Below are 18,998 nucleotides of genomic sequence, written 5' to 3' on the forward strand. Positions count from 1 at the left end.
AATACCTAACCTGTGTGGGCTGTAGTATGTTACGCGTGATTCTGCGCGAGTGCGAATTTCACTCGAGGCTGTGTCTGCGTTAACCGGCGTCGCGACTCGCGAGTGGTTGGAAGAGATAAGTGCGGGTGATTGTAAACTCTTCGTTGCGAACCGCCCTGCTGTTGCCTGAGCGTGTCCTTACGCCTTGGGTTTCCATTCTTAGTGTTGATCTTTATCTTGTTTCCGACCTGCCCCACAATCTGATGAAATGTTTGGCGTGGTCCGTCGCGTTGGGCAAGTGTTATAAGGTGTTGGGCTCTTGAGAGCGTACGTTTGTTCCCCGCATATTTGGAGGCTTTTGCGTCTTGCGGAAGGTGAAGCTCAGCTTTGACCAGCGTGGACAGACAGGCCTTGTAAACGAGAATTCGGCGGTAGTGGCAGAAAACTGATTAATCCCTCCTTCCAGCGTCCATGCCGCGAACGGTAATCACAGTTCGTGTTGCAAAGACTCCACACCGCGCATCGCCCCAAAACAGTGAGCGCTCCTAAGATTCGACCAGCCGTCAGATTTGGCGGCGACGTATCGCACACGCTCCAAGTGTAGTGACCGCAAACTTGGACCTGGTTACGTAACGCCGCGTTACACCGCAAGCGCGCGAACCCACACACACACACGCACAAAAGGACGGTCACGCGCCCCGGAGATAATGCGCCGTGATGTATAGCGTGGTTCTGTGCAGCGCCGAGGGGACCAGCGGAGCATCCATATGCATATTACCGTCACGCGAGCGTTTGCGCCTATACCGGCGCGCTGATTGAAGAGGTCGCCCGTTCGCCGTCTCTTCCGCCTAGTTTATGCGGCCCGCGCACACGTTATGCGGCCCTCGTGTGTGTGTAAACGCCTGTACGTCGGCGTCTATTGCGGTGACGCGTGCGTTCTCTAAGTGCCGGGTCTTCCCAGGAAGATGTACCCGCGGCATGTTGCTTTCGAATAGGGCGTGTTTTGCGCGGCCGTGTGCGCATTAACCTCGTCACCCCCACTGCGCATACTTGACGAAAACGAGCAGTGAATGCTCGTTGCGTAACGTTGCACGTGCATATACCCTTTCCCGCTTGTCTTGCTCTCTGTTTTCTTTCCTGGTTTGAGAGACCGTATATCTAGCTAGGCCTACTTTCCCGCGTATTGTTGCTGGTGGTGGGAGGCTGTGTGGGCCCAACGGAGGCGGACATGCGTGCGGGAATCGTCGGCGGCTGGGCCAAGGCGCCGAAAATGGTGCACCGCGAACGTCTTCTGCGGACAAGGCTGATTCCTGAGCATACAAAGTGTTCCTTCGAGGAACCAGAGGCAACTTCAGACTTTTTGCGTGTCTGTAGACATAGCGATTAGCGCACATGTTGAGAGAACTTCACGAGTTGTCAGTGCAGCGAATCAAACCCTCGGCCCGCAGATTGCATGATGATGATGATGATTGCTACTGGTTTCCCCTTTGTAGCGGGGTGATGACGTGTCATCTTACCAAAAAGGACGAATATACCTGTTTTATACTCCTGGTTTAATACTAGCGCTGCTTAGGGCAGGCACAAAAATCTTATTGGGCACAAAATACTTTTTTTTTTTCGGTAACCCCCCCCCCCCCCCCCCCCCTTTCTCGGGCTTCGAGGGCGTATTTTCCGGAAGTGGGCAAGCCTCATTTCTTTCGTGGAGGAAGGTAACATTCTCGTTGACCCGAGGCTAGCAACTTCTTTGCCTGCTTAAACTTTGCGCTCGGTCGTGAGTGCGGTGGGTGACGTCTGTTTAGTGAGCGCATGCTAATTAGTTTTGCACTTCTGAACGCCGGACGTCTTAACTTCACGGGTGCGCGGGTTCGGTCAGCGTGACACCCAAGTAACGATTAAGTTGCGGAGGTCGGGGCGCTGGACCCCCCCCCCCCCCCCCCCCCCCACCGCAAAACGTTGATGGTGGTTCCCTCTAATCGGAATTAGTTTTCCGATTTAGGTCGCGACAGCTTGCGGCAGAGAACCGGGTCATCGCGCGGACGTTGCACACAGTGGAAATCAGTATGGCCTTATTTCGGCCAACCCTCGGCAGTAAGGCGTCACTTCGTGTTCCTCCTTCATCGTTGAACCGTAGGGCGTTTGAAAAATGTAGGCTGAGTGATCGAATGGAGAGCAGCGCTCTGTCGGTTCATTTCTGCCCGCGGCTACGGCTGGGACCTCCTTTCGGCTCCCTTTTTGACAGCCGTGATGGGTCGAAGAGGCTCGTTTGAACCTCACGATCTGCGGCGCTTCAAAGCGCACTGCTCGCGGCGTTTCGTCGCTCTACAGCTGGGGCAGGCGATCCGGCACGATCGTCTGCGAGCGTTCTTTTGTCGCCTGCTGTCCCCTTCGGCGCGCATTTCGCTGCAGATGAGTTTCGGTTCCAGTTGCGTGTGGGTCGCCGCATTCGTAGGGCACGGACAAACTTAGGTCTCCGGTCATTGACGCAGCCCCCATGCGAACACACAGTCCGTCTCATCTGAAGTTCCATCGGTCGACGTTCCACAGCCACCTCATCATTCAGTGCGTAAATTTGTTTACGTTAGAAATTTCGAATTAAAATGGAATCTTTTTTGTTAAATTGGATAATTTGATAATGTTTCGGCCGAGTATTCGACCGTACTCGAAATATATATTTACGGTTTGCATCTTCTGTAGCCCCAAAACTGATAATTAACTTCACCTTATTACACATTGGCGAACCTGAAAGCGCTAATACGCACTCTATAGTTCATCTCACAAGCTAGCTGCAGCACTGTGGAGGCTACATTGTTATCAATAGTGCGCCCACTGAGGGCGCCTAATCCGCCGTGAAGGGGGTCCTGAAAGGACACTCCCTTCTCCCTTCTCGGCAAGTGGCACCGCACGGCCCCGGCGCCTTTTGTCGCTTCCTTCGCGGTGAGTTAGGCGCCCTGAGGGGGACAACAATGTAGCCTCCACAGTGCTGCAGCTAGCTTGTGAGATGAACTATAGTTTATTTTATTTCTGTTGTGCTTATTGTGGTACGATAGTACAACACGTGTCAATTTTATTGCGAGTTTTAGAAAACAACAAATTGGGAGGTATTCGGTATTTGAGTTTGTATTCGGAGCCTTTTTTTTTTTTTTTTTCCTTCTTCGAAGGTTGTCATTCCGTTTAAACATTTCGTCTTTCCTAAGCAGCCACGGTACTAACGGTACGGGCAGTGATTTACAGACTTGGCCGTTTTAGAAGTTGGGGAAGTTGACATTGACGAATACTTTTGCGGCACTCTTCCAAGCGTCGGCCTCCTATTGGGGCTGCTCGTCAGTGAGCCGAACAGGCCGCAATTCCATCTGCCAGACGCGACTGTCACGTCCCGCATCGAGCGCCGTTACATATCGGTACGCAAGCGCTTGCGTGATTGCGCGCCCGTACGTCGACTATTTGCGGCGCGTCTTGGCTTGGCGCGCTTCTCCCGCCGTGGGCATGGCGCGCGAATTTGCATACGGGCCCGTTCGCTGTCGATGAACTTTCCTCGACGTTTGCGCGGCGTTTCCCGCTCTCCCTCTCCCTCGCTTACGCGGCTGACCCAGAAAAAAGGGGACCGACGTACGGCTTCGGCGTTAAGAGGTCATTACCGAAACCGTTCTGTCCTCCCGGGGCCGGTTTCCTGCTGCTCGGCTCGCTCCAGCTGCCGAGCAGCGGCTATGGGTTGCGTGTCTCTTTGCGGACCTAGAACAGCCCGCCTTGAGCGGCAGATGACACGCTGTACGGGCGCCGCCGGCCTTCGGCGAGCGCTTTGCGGCGCACGCACTGCAGCCTTGCTCGCCTCTGGGGTGCGCTGGGGCTGGGTTCCGATCGTGCTGGGACTTTGACGGGCTGAGAAGAAAGTTCGGCGTTTGCCTCGGGAGGGTTATCGCTGGCTGGCGTGCTCTCTCTTGTCTGTCTCGGGATGGTAGAAGGCGCGCTCGATTTGCGCCTGTACTGCGCGTGCGTTAACGCCGGATGACCTTACGGGTAAGGTGAATGACATTTCGAATGCGCCCGCCTTTCAAAGACGTCAAGTTCGGGGATTGATGTAGGTCGTATTCCTTGCCCCCCTCCCCTCCCCCCTTCACACGCGCTTTTTTTTTGTCTTCTAAACTGTACCGGCTAGTTTGACAATGTTATCAGAGGAGCGCATTAAAAAAAAAAAAAAACACGCGATGGGTACTCCCCTCGTCTGTGCGTGGTGCCAAATGCTTCATGACGTTTCGTCCGCCCAAACGTGCCTCGTTCTCGATAAGATCGGGCGTGTGCGTTCGCGCTTTCTCCGCGGCCGAGTTACGCGTAAAGCGAGCAGTTGTCACCGCCAGTCCTGGCAGTCTGGTCACAGCAGGGCGCACACACGCCTTGGTTCCAGTGTGCCTGTTCCGCACGTTGCCAACTGGAACCTCCCGGTTCCTTCGCCTTTTCTCCCCTCTCCTCCCCGCCCATAGTGGACGACAGCGTTCGCCTTTAGGGTGCGGACCAGATAGCGGGCCCGCAACTACGCTGACCGGAGCCTGCACCGTCTGCACGAAGGAGCAGTCCTCGAGCAGTGCTTCTGCAGTAGTCGACGGTTGACCAAGGCCGGAGGAAGTCAAGGCAAGCCCACGCAACAGCAGCCATGGGCGAACGGCGGGGCCTGAAGGCCCTGGAGCTGTGGTGCCGGCGGGTGACGGAGGGCTACCGCGACGTGAACGTGGTGGACATGAGCTCGTCGTGGCGCGACGGGCTGGCCTTCTGCGCGCTCATCCACCACTTCCGGCCCGACCTGATCGAGTTCGAGGCGCTGCGCAAGGGCGACGTGCTGGCCAATAACCGGCTGGCGTTCAGCGTCGCCGAGTCGCAGCTGGGCATCCCCGCGCTGCTGGACGCCGAGGACATGCTCGCCTACCGGGAGCCCGACCGCCTCAGCGTGGCCACCTACGTCTCCCAGTTCTACCAGTACTTCGAAGGCAGTAAGTATTACCCGCCCATTTAGCACCCCCTCTTCCCAGAGTGCTGCTGCCTGTGTACACTTGTGCAGCCGCCGCTATTTCGACGCGTGTCGCTACCGATTCCAGCGCCACAGCGCCATTTTTGACGTCACTTTTCTGAAGTACCGGAAACACTTGTGATAACAAAATCGCTTTATTGTAACTGTTTCGTGGTCCCCGCTGCAATGCATAGAGCGCTGATCACAACCACTTTCGACGAAGTATAGCGGAGCCAGGTTTTAAGGACTTTTTTCTTGCGGGCGTTTACTGTGGACCAATTTACTCACGTTACAGTGTCAGAGATAACTTGACCTTTGTGTGTGCAGCGACAGCCGTAAGTATAGTGCCAACTGCATTCGTACTGGGAGGGCCTACGGTTTTGGTCGCTAACGGTCGTAGCTCCCTATGTTTGTTACTAACGTGAACGAAGTTTCCAACTTCTTTGAACTTTTGTCGTGGGTGCAGCAATTTTAATGCTTTCGCACCCGCGCAGCACATATGCAAACACGAGAGACATGGTGGAAAACGGGGCCGTGTCGTCGTTTTTTTTTTTTTTTTCCCTTCACAGATGAGCCCAGCTGTACGCTCTGCTGCGGCTGTTTTGTTAATGGGACGCGTGCGGGCTGTTGTTATGCGGCAGGCTAATCTGACGGCACATGCCCGACAGTCCGGACTGTGATCCAGTCTTACTGAAGCTTAGACTAAAACAGTCGCCGCCGAGAGTTCTCCAGCCTTACTCATGCTCGAGCAAGGTGGAGAAATGTCGTAATTTATAGTCGGAATTCCCCGGGCTACTTCGCGTAAATTTCTCGGTACCTAGCTGACGATCCTGCCTCTCTGTCGAGCCATCGCCGGCTTTCTCGTAAACTGTGCTTCACAGCACAGTGGTGGTTTTGGCGGTGAAGCGAACTTTAGTATTTCTGCTGAGCATACTCACACTCGCACGGCATAATCTCTTTCCTGTGAGGATCCGTGGATCCTTATTTCCGGTTGCCTTTGAGCTAACAGCCAAATAATGTTCCCAGTCTAAAGGCAGTCATCGGAGATCAATTCTGCGTGTAATTTTGGTTTGGAGCCCGCACGAAACCACAAAAGGCCGTAATCGGATGTCTCGCTTCGGATTTACTGTTAACTTTGAGCGAAATGGTGTCCATGTCGAAACGATCTCATGCCATGGACATATTCTAGGGTGAGGGAAAAAGTATTGGAACCCCTAAGCAGCTCGTTTATGTTAAAGCTGTGATATCATTCTGAAGAAACAGTCCAGGAACGCATGGAATTTCTACATTAAGGAGAACTGCTTTAATACAAAAACGTCCGAAGTGCACTGTTTCTAGAAGGTTGGTGAAAAAGTTCCTGGAATGTTCATTTGCATCTTTCCGGGGCTGCGCGGAGACAAAACAAGGGACTAATTTTCTGCTGGAACGCTCCCTTGCCGCTGGCAGACAAGCCTCTCCTTAAAAAGTGTGTTCGTTTGGAGGACTGAACACGATACTACAGGGCGAGCTTACTTAAAAAAAAAAAAAAAAAAGTTGCTTGAGCGATGTCTCTCTCCTTGTTAGAATTTGAGTGCCTATAGGGCTCTCCTTTGTGTGTGCCGCAATTAGTCGCAACGGCCCATCAAGTCCGTTAAACATGTCATCGCGGAAGTTGCGACCCTCCGGGCCATTTTCGCAGCGCCGCCGTGGCGATCCTACTCGAGGTCTCCCGAGAGCAAACAATCTGAAAAATGGCAGGATTACAGTGTTTAAGAGCGTGTGTTGTTATTACGCGCGGCGGCGTGGTTCAGCTTTTGTTGTGCAAAACTTTCCGCTGAAGGTTGTATTACTGCTTCTGCAGCCTGCGCAAATCGTCTGCTCCCTCGTTTTTGCCAATGAGCGCTGAGTGGCCCGTTGTAGTGTAGCAGACGACGGTGTCAGTTTTGTCTGCGTTTCTGTATCGGTGTTTTGTGGGGTGTCGTTGTGTGTGTACTCTCGACGCGTGCATTTCGTTCGTTCCAGCAGCGCTGTTGTGTGGGTACATGGGACTTTGTTGTCATCGGCTTTATGCGTCCCATAATTTGCTTACCGCCGGCCATTAGCTTCGTCTAAGTGTGACTTGTGTTGTGTGGCTTGTATTCCTAGTTGTCGGTCCCGCGTCGTTCGGTACCGTAAGTAACTACGGTACCGTAACTATTACACTGTAAATTGATTTTCCCCTTTTTTTGTCTATAACTAGTACCCTTACACCCCATCACAAAACAAAAAGCACCCTTTGGGGGTGGGGTGGGGGTTCATTAAAGATAAAACACATTTAAGGGTGTTTTTTGTTGGTGTGTAAGGGTGTTAAAGACACTGATTTACACCTTCAAGATTGTAAATCGTTTTGCAATGTACGACTTTTTTTTTTGTTAAAGTTCGGCCAACATTTAAAAAATGCGAGAATGCCTACTGTGTGAGTTAAATACGTCGCATTTCAGGAACGGCGTTGTTTTTATTTAGTATGAGTTGTATGATAGTTGAGCGAGTTGCGAGTAATTTTGTGGCGGAAAGGCGTGATGGTGGGCGCCATGACATTTAGGGCCTAGGTGAATGAACTCACGCGGTCATCTAGATCACCCAGATCTAGATGAATCGCCCGCGAACCTCGCAAGAAGTGCCCCCCACATGGACGACCGTGTACGCGCGTGTGTACATATATATGCGCAGGGTAGGGACAACCGTTCCGAACGAGCGTTCCACATTTCCGCAGGGTGCGTTTCACTCGTAAAGGGTTGACCAATTTACGGGCGACGAGCAAATTGGCCAGGATGTGCACCCTCATTTTCATTTAATTATCCCCGCCGGCCACGCGTGTGTCGTGTGTGCCATTGCCCGCCGCCGTGTCGTCGCACCGTGGGAAAGAGTAGCGGGAGCTCTCACCGGTCGGTCGCTCCGCGGCTGTGTATCGGCTGTCCACATCCCACGTGCTCCAGTTACGGCGCGTCGTCGTCGAGGAAAGATGCGGATTTTGCGCGCCTGTGCTGTCGTCCCGGGGCTTCTGTTTATAGGCCTACGTGGGCGCAGTCGTGCGAGCACTCCGGCAGGTTCGGTAGTAAAAACGTAGTTGATGGCCGCTTCCCGGTTGACCTTGCGTCACGGGGATCTCTATGGCTTGTTGTTGCTCGGCCGTGCTTTCGAGCGGGTTTGTCGATTTGTGCCCAGACCCTTGAATGGCTGGTTATTCGAGATGCAGATCGCCTGTGGGATTTTACGTGACGGAAGCGTGCACGTGTGGTGCGTCACGTGCGCTGTTGCGGGGGTATCTTTGGCGTCTGCATGGCAGCTCCAGAGGCGCGCTTGAGAGACGGCGGCCGTCGTCCCTCGGTCATCCTTTCGTTAAGCCGTTTCAACGCCTATCCCCTTCTCTGCCGTAGTCGATATGCATTTTAAGACACCCGGTGTGTGTCGTCGAGTTCGAGTTGCTTCGCTAACGGCGAAGACAGCCTAAGTCTCTCGTGCGAATCCCCGGGTCCATTGATCGGGTACATTTCGGTTGGTAGCCGAGCAGGTAGCCGGTCCGCGATGCAACTATTCTGAAGGCACCAGTACGGGCCCCTGCCTCTGCTGTGCGCAAATACGGGTACCGTAAGCTGAAAGAGCGCCTCTCGCAGCGATGTACGAGATAGAATAAAGGTCTTTATGGAGGACGCATTGGAGTCTTCGGGCGGTGGCTTCCTCAGTCCTTGGGCACGGGTCCGCGTTGTGTGGGGATCGCGAGCTCGCGCGCCTGCACGCTGTAAAGCTGTTTACACCCTTAAGGAGAATTTTCGCCGTCCCTTACACCCAGCAAAAACACGGGGAAACATACTTGAAGGGGGCGTTTTTTGCTAGACTGTGGAAATTACCCTTAAGGGTGTCAACAGTTTTACGGCACTCGCACACTTCGACACCCAGCGAATATCGTGACTGATGGACGCTGTGGCGTCGTCTGCTTCATCGTCTGCGCTGCGTGCGTAGACCAGTGAAGTAAAAAAAAGACAGCGAAGCTGCGTCTGCTGCGGCAACCGGGTTGTGGCAACTTCCGGCGGCCGCAGCGGCGCATCGAGGACGTGTGAGGTCGTGTGCTAAGCGCGGGCTGACGGCACCTTTTGAGGAGATCATTAGCACGCCGACGACTTAAGCGACGGCGACAGGCGACGGCTCGAACGATGCCCGCTGCCGCGCACCACACCCTCGGGTCGTTTTAAAAGGGGGGGATCGACACGCGTCGTTGGAGGCACAAGTTTCCGGCACCGTTAAACCGGGCACCGCCCGAAGATAGTGCTGCTGCGGACCCGGCTCCCCGCCCCCTAATGGTCCTCTCCCGTACACGGGTCTTTGACTCCTCCGCTTACGGCTGCTGTCTCTGGCGGAAGGACTCGTGTATGTTCGCTTTCCGGAAACACTGCGGGACATCTTTTTTGAGCAGCCGCACAACCTTGATTTCTGTGTGGCGCTGAGCAGAAAAGAGCGGGAAAAGTTGCGATTTGAGTTGAACGCGTGCGAACCTTGACGCGGTTTGTTTCTTCGCAAACCTTGGCGTGCCTGCAGTGATTGACCACTGTAGGATGTTTTCGAAAGTTTTCTGTCTTCGCTATCTCATGGGACGCTGTGGGAGACGAAGTGCGCGGGCCTTAGGTTTTGTCAAGCGTATACTCTGGCATTGCAGGTTCGTGTGCCGTCGTGCACAGCCGACACTTTGGCTAGGCCGGTTACGGTACGAGCGAGTTCTAACGCCATTAGGCATTGCGGAAATGCGGCCAGGCCATGTATCGCGCACCTGCAACGCTCTTGGCGCGTTCATGCTGACAAAACCATAACAAAACTGGTCACTTTTTTTTTTTTTTTTTTTGTGCGAAACATTAAGCATACGAGTATACATGTCCGGAACCGTACTTATTCACACCGTTCGGAACGATGTCCAGAGGCATGCCTGGCTTTCGCCGTTGGGTTCTGTTAGATAATAGTATAAAGTGGGTAATTATAAAATCGTCCATCATGATCACCCTTGTGCAAACGCTGCGGCAGTTGTATGGCTTCCGCAGCAGGTGCCGTGCGGTTTTCTTTCTACATCTAAAAACAAAAGCTATCAATTTGTGCATAACCGCGAACTAAAGATTACACGTATTGAACTGCACGCGCAGCCATTAAGTTTTGCATATATAGTTGCACACGTCATAAGTCACGGTTTATTGAAAGTCATCTCTCAGGTTCGCTCGCGCTGGCTGCACTCGATGTTTGAAGTAGTTTTGGAGCCTACGCCCCAGACGTATCCGTCGTCTCGAAACAACTCTCTGGTTGTGCGCACCTTTTCTTCTAATCTTCAAGCGTGCCGTTAGGCCTAACTTTAGGGTTACCTTCAAGCGTTGGGTAAAGCGGACGACCATGGTTGTCTGTGTCGTTGTCTGCGCCGTTATGCGTGCGTGTCGTGCCTTGTTTGCTGTTTTTAACTGTCCTTTTTTTTTTTTTTTTTTCGCTCTCTGCGCAGGTCTAGGCTCGCGCAGGAGGGCCTCGGCAGCGGCGTCGGCCCTGAAGAGGCCCGCCGGCTCGGCGTCTTCACCGGCCGCTGCGGCGCTAAGCATTGGGCCGCCGACGAAGGTATGACCGTCGCGGGGAGAACGAACCACCGCCACACACGTGTACGCAGCCTGCGCGTTTCTGTTCCTTCGCGCCACGCAGGCAAAAATCCCCCAACGACATGCCGCTTGCCCTCTCCGGAGCTCCGATGTGCCTTTTTTTTTTCTTTGTTGTCCAATTTAGACGCATTCCTACATTTCTTTAATCGTTGTTCCTCCTTAGAGTTCCTTTCTGTAATGTAAGTCACGTGATGTCTGTTCTTTTTTTATTATTACGTGTGAATTTACAATGTCAATACAAACTTGGCGTTGCATCTCCGCTGTTTTCCTTTTTTTTTTTTTTTTGAAACGTTTTTGTGGAAACTGACTGCTGAGCTTTTCTGAAGACGTTCGACTGCAAATTCACGTTTGTCTTTGTGCACTCGTGTTTTTTTTTTTTTTTTTTCTGTATGTCCATAGAAACGATTTGGCGCGATGTTCAAACGCATATTTCCGCGCATGTGCGTGTACCCGGCCCTTTGCGCCTGGCTAACGTACGTCGCTGGTAATCCACCTCGATAATCCGTCGTCGTTCTTTTTTTTCTTCTGTGTTTTAATGCTGTTCCTCTCGTTTCCTTGTGCATGTGTATGCGTGTGTTTGTATTTACTGTAACGTCTGTAGAAGCACCTGTTGACTGCCAAACTTGACATCGGAGCAAATGCGGGGGTGAGCGTTTTTTTCTGGTCATGCCCTGACTCCCTTGTACTATATTTGATGACCTTATTGTGTGCATCTTTTGTCCGTATACCCACAGCATGCGTTCCAAAAACGAGTAATTGCAGTTGCGCTTGCGGAGGAGTTCCTTTCGCATTCAGAGGGAATGGCATTAGGGAATGGGCGCGGAGTTTCGAGACCAAATCGCACAAGTTTATACGTTTTTCAGGTGTGAATGTGTGTGTGGGTAATAATCGCGAGCTACAAAAAAAACCGTTGTACCGTAGCTGCTTTCGTTTGATTTTGTGTTGCTGTTGACGTCAGCCTGTCTCGCTGAAACCTCTAACACGTGCTACCGTTGGTTACTGCAGGTGTAATTACCAAAACTTCAAGTAATTAGCACGCGGCTTATTAATAGGCTCAGTCTGCTGTACCTAGCACTGCCGACATTATACCTAAGATCGGTAGCACTTTTTGGATCGCAGGGACTATGGTGTACTGGGGACACTGTTGTTAATGATACTGTTCTTAGTCTGTGCACTCCTACTGTGAAATCTACTCTTTTTTATGGTTTGACGTTTCTTGTTTGGTTTGCTCATCTCACACATTAAGGATTAAGTTCAAATCATTTGTAGCGTTTAGAGGACCACAGATTGAACCCCCATATACAGCAGATCGTCTACGATTTCTGTCATACCAAAGCCTTATTGTCGTTTATTTTTTTTTTTACGCAGAGAGAATTTGTGTTTCTCATTTTTTGTCGCTGAAATAAAGAATAGATTGTTTATGTACATAGATGCCTCTTTTTATTATTTTTTTGTGTTTACCTGCCGTGACAGCATATGTGGTTTTAAATGCTCTTTATATATCTCTTGTCCGCACGTGCATTTTTTGTGTGAAATATATTCTTTCTTTTTTTCTTGCCTCGCGAGAACTTGTCATGCTGTTTCTCGGCGAGATTGTTGCTCAAGTTTTTTTTTTCCTTTCTTTCTTGTAGATGAGTGATTTGTATGGTGCGAAAACAATAAAAAAAAACGTTTTCCAAACACAGTTGTGGTCAGCCGGTGTCTATCTGGGTTTTTTTACGATTGTTTCACAATAAAGAAATGTGCTAGCAGGTGGAGGACTTCCCGTCTTTTGCGGTAAGGGTTTCTTGTACTCTTGGTGGTGGTGGTGGTAACTTCGCGGAATTTTCGCACAATATAAAGTTGTTCGCAGCGTAATGGAAATGGATTTCAACGTATTCATGAACGTAGCGCTTATACATGCTAATTTTTAATGCCACTCCAATGTAGACTCATCTTGTCTAGCTGTGAGGCCCGATGTGTCGCTTTCGGCGCCTACAAAAATACCACGAATCAAAGCTCTTAGGGCCTTCATAATTTTTGGAAGACCGCCTGCATTACCCCTTCCCAGCAGTGCGCTTGCGTGTAGTGGGGAAGCCTACTTAAAGGGGCTGTGTGATAGTCTTTTGAGGTATACATGAATGCTTCTGTAGGCATTAGCGCTACGGCGTTCAAATTTAGTCATCGGGTGCCGTATATTTCCCCCGCGAAAATGTCTTCTCAGCAACGCAGGTGTGCACTGTAGTGAAGCTGACCTTAAATGGTCTCTGTGTATAGCAGAGCGGTGTTTTCGCGCGCACATCTTACCTTCAAGTAAGCGTCGCCGTGCGCTTGAAGGATATGGTCTCGTGTAAGCCTGTTAGCGTTCCACTTACGTTGTATTTGGTGAGCGTAGTACTCCTGGAGCTCCGTGGAAGAACTGCTTAGGATCGTGCCGCAGGCTTCCGTACGAAAGCAGTTTCTGGCTGTGGGTGTCTGAAAGGTATATGTGCGAAGCTTCGCCAACCTACAGAATTATTCCGATCGCTTGGGTTCACTTCACCGCTGTTAGCCAGCCTTAAAAAAATTGATGAAAAAGCTCCTCGGAAGTATACGATTATGGCGCAATCGCGTTATCGGAAATCCAGTTTATTGGAAGTGTTTGGTGGCCCCCCCAAGCAGTTCATTAAAAGCAGATCGTCTCCGCTTTTAACGAAGTTTCACCTACGACGGAGACAGTACCGTGTCCCAAGGACTTGGCTATAACGGGTGCCTACCGTATGTTGATTTTGGACGGTATGCGCTCTGCTTGGTGTCAGTTATCCGGTTTAGAGTGCGCGTAGGGACGGTGTTTCCAGAAGTGGGCAGATGTGCTCTTCATAACACCTTGTTAGGCTTCGGGATTTTTATATTATGGCGAGCTTCGGGGTAATAGCAGCTGCAGGGCAGATAGGACAGCAGCGTGCAACGGACTTTCACTGACGTGTTTTTTTTTTTTTTTGTGCAAATAATTTGGGGGGGGGGGGGGGGGGGCTGTGTACCCGCGCTCGGGAGGCTGGTTGAGTTATGCTGCACTTGGAGAAAGTTGGAGAGAGTTATGCTGCACTTGGGGGCGCACCAATTGAGCGTGATAATTTATCAGTGTAAATCAGTCGCAGTGGTGCCCGTGTTGCTTCAATCATAATTCGGTTGTGCGGAAAAGTTACCGGTCGCAGCTACATACAAACGTGCCAGCAGGCTCTTTTAATTATAGGCCAAGTTCTGTATGTTTTTTTTTTTTTTCGTAGGATTCTGGCCAGGTGCTTATTCTCGCGTTGTGTAGGCATATCTGAGAACTTGGCTTTGCCGAGTTCCGGCTGCACGAATAGCGATGGTGCAAAATGGCGCACTGAGGTGTCCCCACTCTGGTAAGTGAAAAATCAACAAATACATAAAAATAAACGAAGTATAGCCATGAGCTTCAATGTGGTCTTTCTCTTGGCATAGTTTTCAAAGCCTGGAGGAGCTGCACTGTGATGGAAAAAAATTAATTCCGTGACCATTTTTCGGGCTGCTTATAAAGCCCGCGTGCGTATAAGTCGCATACAACCGTATACTTTAAAACGCAGGGTTCCCGAGTACAGCGAACGCACTCTGAAACGGAACCGTGGACACGTTGCGCGCGCGCGCGCACTCGCACGTATACACACGTGTAAGCAGGAAACACTCGTTGCAGCCATGCCGCTTTAATCACCTTTCACGGCACCAACTTCAGTGGAGAGAGAGAGAGCAAATAATCTTCCGCGAGCGCGTATGTCGCGCCAGTTAGCGTCAAATTCGCACCATCGCCTGTGTGTGTCGTTTCATTTCCTTGGCCCTGTTCCCTTGTGGTGGGGGGCACCAACCTGTCCACCCTGAAACCTTGTCGCGCAGTTCAAACGCATAGTTGCGCGCGTGAGCGTTGGTGTACGCGCGAGATGGAGGTAAGGATTAGGCAGAGGTGGGTAAAAAAGGTAGTGAGGGTGCTCTTTAATCAGTTTAATGAGTCCGAAATAAATAGCCTTTGTAACTCATTCAGCTCTTTTCCAGCCACGAAAGATGTTTGTTACCACCAAAAAAAAAAGGGGGGGGGAGGAGGCGCAAAGCATGCAGTGTATAAGTGTATTCTTGGCGTTTTTGCCCACGGAGATAAAACCGTTGGGGGGTATACAGCTTTGCTGTAAAAGTCTCGTGTCTTTGAAGCACGAAGAGTTCTCGCGCGAGGTGTTGGAAAACGAGTGTGCCGGTGTTTTAGTACCGTGACTACATGATACGAGAAACGACGACGACGACAGGAGAGACGCTGGCCGCCCGAGCCCCTAAGGGGCTTCGGCCCTAACATTGGAGAATATTCCAATTTCGCTCCACGGTGACCAACCAGCACCAAAAGCATAGATATCCGCGTGCTAGCTGCATGTTAGTATCCGAGTGAAACGGTCAAACGGAGACCCACTGTAATCTCCGTGGTGTGGGCCGGCGGCCGCCAACCGCACAAAGATTCTGTGACGTCAGAGAGAAATCGCCCGAAAGAAGCACGGGGAGTTGGCACTGCGTCATCTGTTTTCTTTATCATCTCCGTTATTTGGGACGAAGCCCCTCATGGGCTCGGGCTGTTGGCGTCTCCTGTCGTCGTCGTCGTCGTCGTATCTCGTCTCATGTAGTCACGGTACTAAAACACCGGCACACTCGTCTTCCAACACCTCGCGCTAGAACGTTACTCGTACTACGAGTTCCGGTGTGTTCTTTTATAAGAGAACACACCGGAATACTCGTTTACCAATGCATCGCGCTAGAACGTAACGCGGGCTTAAAAGAACACGCCGAGACACTTTTCCCAGCGCCTCGCGGTACAACGCTTCCTGCTTCAAACAAAGCTGTATGCCTCTATTACCCAACGACTTCATCTCCGCGGGCACAAACGCCAAGGCGCCAAGAACACACTTATACAATGCATGCTTCGCCCCTCCCCAGGTTTCACGGTAGTGGAGATGGCCCGGGTTTTTTTTTTTTTTTTTTTTTTTTGGTTTGTAGTTGGCGATAAAACTGCGAGTCAAAGCAGACTTTTCAATGGATCAAACTTGTATTTTGTCTTCATGGCGCCTTTCAAACGGCTACCGCGGCCTGGACCTTGATCTCTGCAGCATAACGTCTTGGCAAGGCGCGAGGCGGGGCCTTATTGAGAAGGAAGCGTTGTGCAAGAATCAAGTGGACACAAACATTGCCTCCCCCCTCACTCACATCCCTTGGATTCCCCAGAAAACTTTTTCCACGTGATCGCATTTTCAAATTTTCGGCGGTTAGCGCGGCACCTATACCATAGTTATGAGGCGCGCCGTAGCGGAGGGCTCCATATTAATTTCGACCACCTGGGTATTTTAAATGCAGGGCATTTCCTTAACTCACGATGTCACCCGGCGTTGTCGGCGTGCCTCGGCGTCCGCAACAGCCGTTCCAGGTGCGCCCTCTCCCCCACTCCTCCTCTCCCGCATCACGCTACCCTCCTCGCTCTCAACAACAGGTCCGCACCCCTCCCCCTACACTATATAAAAAAATAATACTTACCAGCGCCTGGTTTCGATCCCACGACCCTGCGGGCGGAACGCAAGGTACATGGTGCTCTACCCACTGCGCCACAAAGCCGACACAGAATGGAAGGCTACGAACGCGCCTTATATCCTTGACTCATTCAAACTACGTCAAGAAGCTGCTGATACAACGCATTCACTACCCGTGGACGGAACGCGAGGTACATGGTGCTCTTCCCACTGCGCCACAAAACCGACACAGAATGAAAGGCTACGAACGCGCCTTATATCCTTGACTCATTCAAACTACGTCAAGAAGCTGCTGATACAACGCATTCACTACCACCAATTCCCCAAACACTAAACGTTAACGCAATACACCCACCCCCTATGCGGCGCATTTACTCGAGTCCCCCTCGCAGGGAGATGGGCCCTTTTTTTAACATGCGCCGAAATTTCGACACGCGAGCGTTTTCGCTTTCGCCTCCGTCAAAAAAGGGATCGTATTTTCGAGGTGCACTTGGAGGAAGTACACATCTAATTTACTTTAGGTCCTCTGCAAGTGAGCGTTACTTTGTGGAGTTCTTCGTCACGGTGTACACAGCGAGTGGCTTCTTGCCTTTGGCCGCATGCGCAGTTTCAGATTACGCGCTTTGCTTTATTTATTATTTTATTAATATGGACGCGGTGAGCTACTCGCCGCGGTAACAAAGGTCCTCGACTCGAGCGCACTTCTGAAATGACATGAAATTGCTATGATATTAAGGGGATCTAATGAATAAAAATGATATTAAAGGGATCTAATGAAGCGGCGTGCATTCCTGCACTTTTCTCGATGGCTTATGGCCATGTCTGTTTTTTTTTTTTTAGGGGCGCGGGCCGTCGGCGCCTCATGTCGTCGTCGTAATCGTCGTATCATGTAGTCACGCTACTAAAACACCGGGAAACTAGTTTACGCCTCGCGCTTCAAAGACAAGAGACTTTTACAGCAAAGCTGTATGTATACCGGTACACCCCGACGGTTTCATATCCGTGGGCAAAAACGCCGGAGCTCCAAGAATACACTTATACACTGCATGTTTCGCCCCTCCCCAGGTTTCACGTTAGTGGAGATGGCCCGGGATTTTTATTGCTTAGGACCACTCTAGTCCTTTTTGGCGTAAATATACTTTAGAGAATTTCCATTTTTGCTTAATCACGGGCAAAGGCAGTATTGTTTGTGTTTTGGGGAAATTTGTGAGAAGTAGCTGGTATTAGGCCCTGCTGCACATGCGTGGAGTAACTAGAACCATCTGTTGATATATGGCCGTGTACCGAAATGTGGGTCGACGGATCGACGCTTCATGTGTGTCATCAAGCCAGGAGTCGAACCTGAAACCTCGCGCTCACATGGTCCAAAAGTGTTCTTTTCACCAGAGTGGAAAGCGAGGGGTCGGGCTGTACACGCCCCAATTACGAACCTTTTTGTATACCCGATTGTTATATTTAAAACAAACTGAAAGAAATAACGAATTTTCAGTGTCTCAAGTAATTCTGCTCTTGTCCGTGATTGTGGATAAGTTGTATTCATTTTTTTTTGTTGTTTTATAGTTCCAACAAGCGACTGATTCAGGAGTGTGGATTCGGAAAACGTCGAACCCACATTGTTGAGACAACTGATGAAGTTTGTGTCCCGAGTTTTCTTGAAAAGCAAGCTAGGCGAGTTAATCTAACGTCGTTGACGTAACATACGCACCCCGCCACTTCCAGGAAAAAAAAAATAACAATAAATTATGGGACGATCTGTGGAACATACAAGAACACACTTTGGAATAGGTGCGGAAGCAGAGCTTATCTGTGATGGCTTTTAATTGATTTCGGGGAATGCATTTTTGCGTTTTCGTTCATTACCACACAGCGCTTACGCCGCCGCGTTGCTCCACTTTCTTTAAAGGCGGAGGCATTAAATGGCCCATTTAACGCAAGAAGGAGAAAAAAAATTCACGCATCTCCACGAAGTGAATCATGACGAGTGGGCGAAGCACTGGGGACCGTTCTTACCGTAGATCACCCGTGGCATTGCCCACTCGCGCATGTAAATGAGTGACAGCGCGTGTGTACAGTACATATATACAAATCCAATCCAATCCAATCTCATACAATTCAATTTAAGCCTATCCAATCCAATGCTCCTCGCGCATGCGCAACACTGTGTACACTGACGCCAGGGGACAAGCCTCGGACAAAGCGAGGTCCTAAGGCGCTTCGCCACTAAAAATGGCCGCGCATTTGCCCACTTCGCTGTCGTCTGCCGCCCCGGCCATGTAAAGGCCTCTCGTCTCTATCCCGCTCACCTCTCGCGCTCTCCCCCTCCCGTCGGGCTGAATCCTTCCACGATAAACACGGTGGAGGGTTGCTCAAGTCAATTCAATGTCACCGCGCTCCACTGCTCGCGTGCCGTTTACTGGAACCTTTGGTTACGGTTTGGCTTCTTGAAATGCCGCCACGGGGGCTAGTGTGGCGCGCGAGCGCTTTTCGCATTTTTGGTTCAAACATTTTTTCAAAGCGTATTTTTTATTTGCTACCGCAAACATCTCATGTATTCTTAATTTAAAAAATGCTGCAAATATCATTTGTATGAACGAATGAATGTGTGAATGAATGAATTTATTGTTCCAGACAATAGAAACGTCCACCAGCGGGCGTAGTTTGTCTTCGCCTTAGGGTGGACAACGGAACGCCTGCTGGAGTGGGAATGTGGAAGAAAGGGAAAACGTACAGACAGGAAAGGGAGAAGAAAAAGTGAGGTTAGCTGCACGTGCTTGACTTGCCTTTCTATGTTTGTGATAATAACTTCATTCATTCATTCATTCATTCATTCATTCATTCATTCATTCATTCATTCAT

At 50.7% G+C, this 18,998-nt stretch overlaps 1 protein-coding gene across 4 annotated transcripts in view; it reads left to right on the forward strand.

Moving 5' to 3' along the window:
• Mical-like (MICAL-like protein) overlaps positions 1–18,998 on the forward strand; it is a 163,384-nt gene that overhangs the window by 111,462 nt on the left and 32,924 nt on the right. For all 4 annotated transcript variants that reach the window (XM_077670976.1, XM_077670975.1, XM_077670978.1 and 1 more), the window contains exons 2-3: positions 4,455–4,958; positions 10,464–10,573. In XM_077670976.1, coding sequence (XP_077527102.1) covers positions 4,625–4,958; positions 10,464–10,573 — 444 coding nt within the window. In that variant the 5' untranslated portion in view covers positions 4,455–4,624. The remainder of the gene's footprint in view (positions 1–4,454; positions 4,959–10,463; positions 10,574–18,998) is intronic.

Source organism: Haemaphysalis longicornis, unplaced genomic scaffold, assembly GCF_048455015.1.
Source record: "Haemaphysalis longicornis isolate Haplotype H1 unplaced genomic scaffold, Haemaphysalis longicornis Haplotype H1 scaffold_5, whole genome shotgun sequence".
In the NCBI taxonomy this organism is placed as follows: Eukaryota; Metazoa; Arthropoda; class Arachnida; order Ixodida; family Ixodidae; genus Haemaphysalis; species Haemaphysalis longicornis.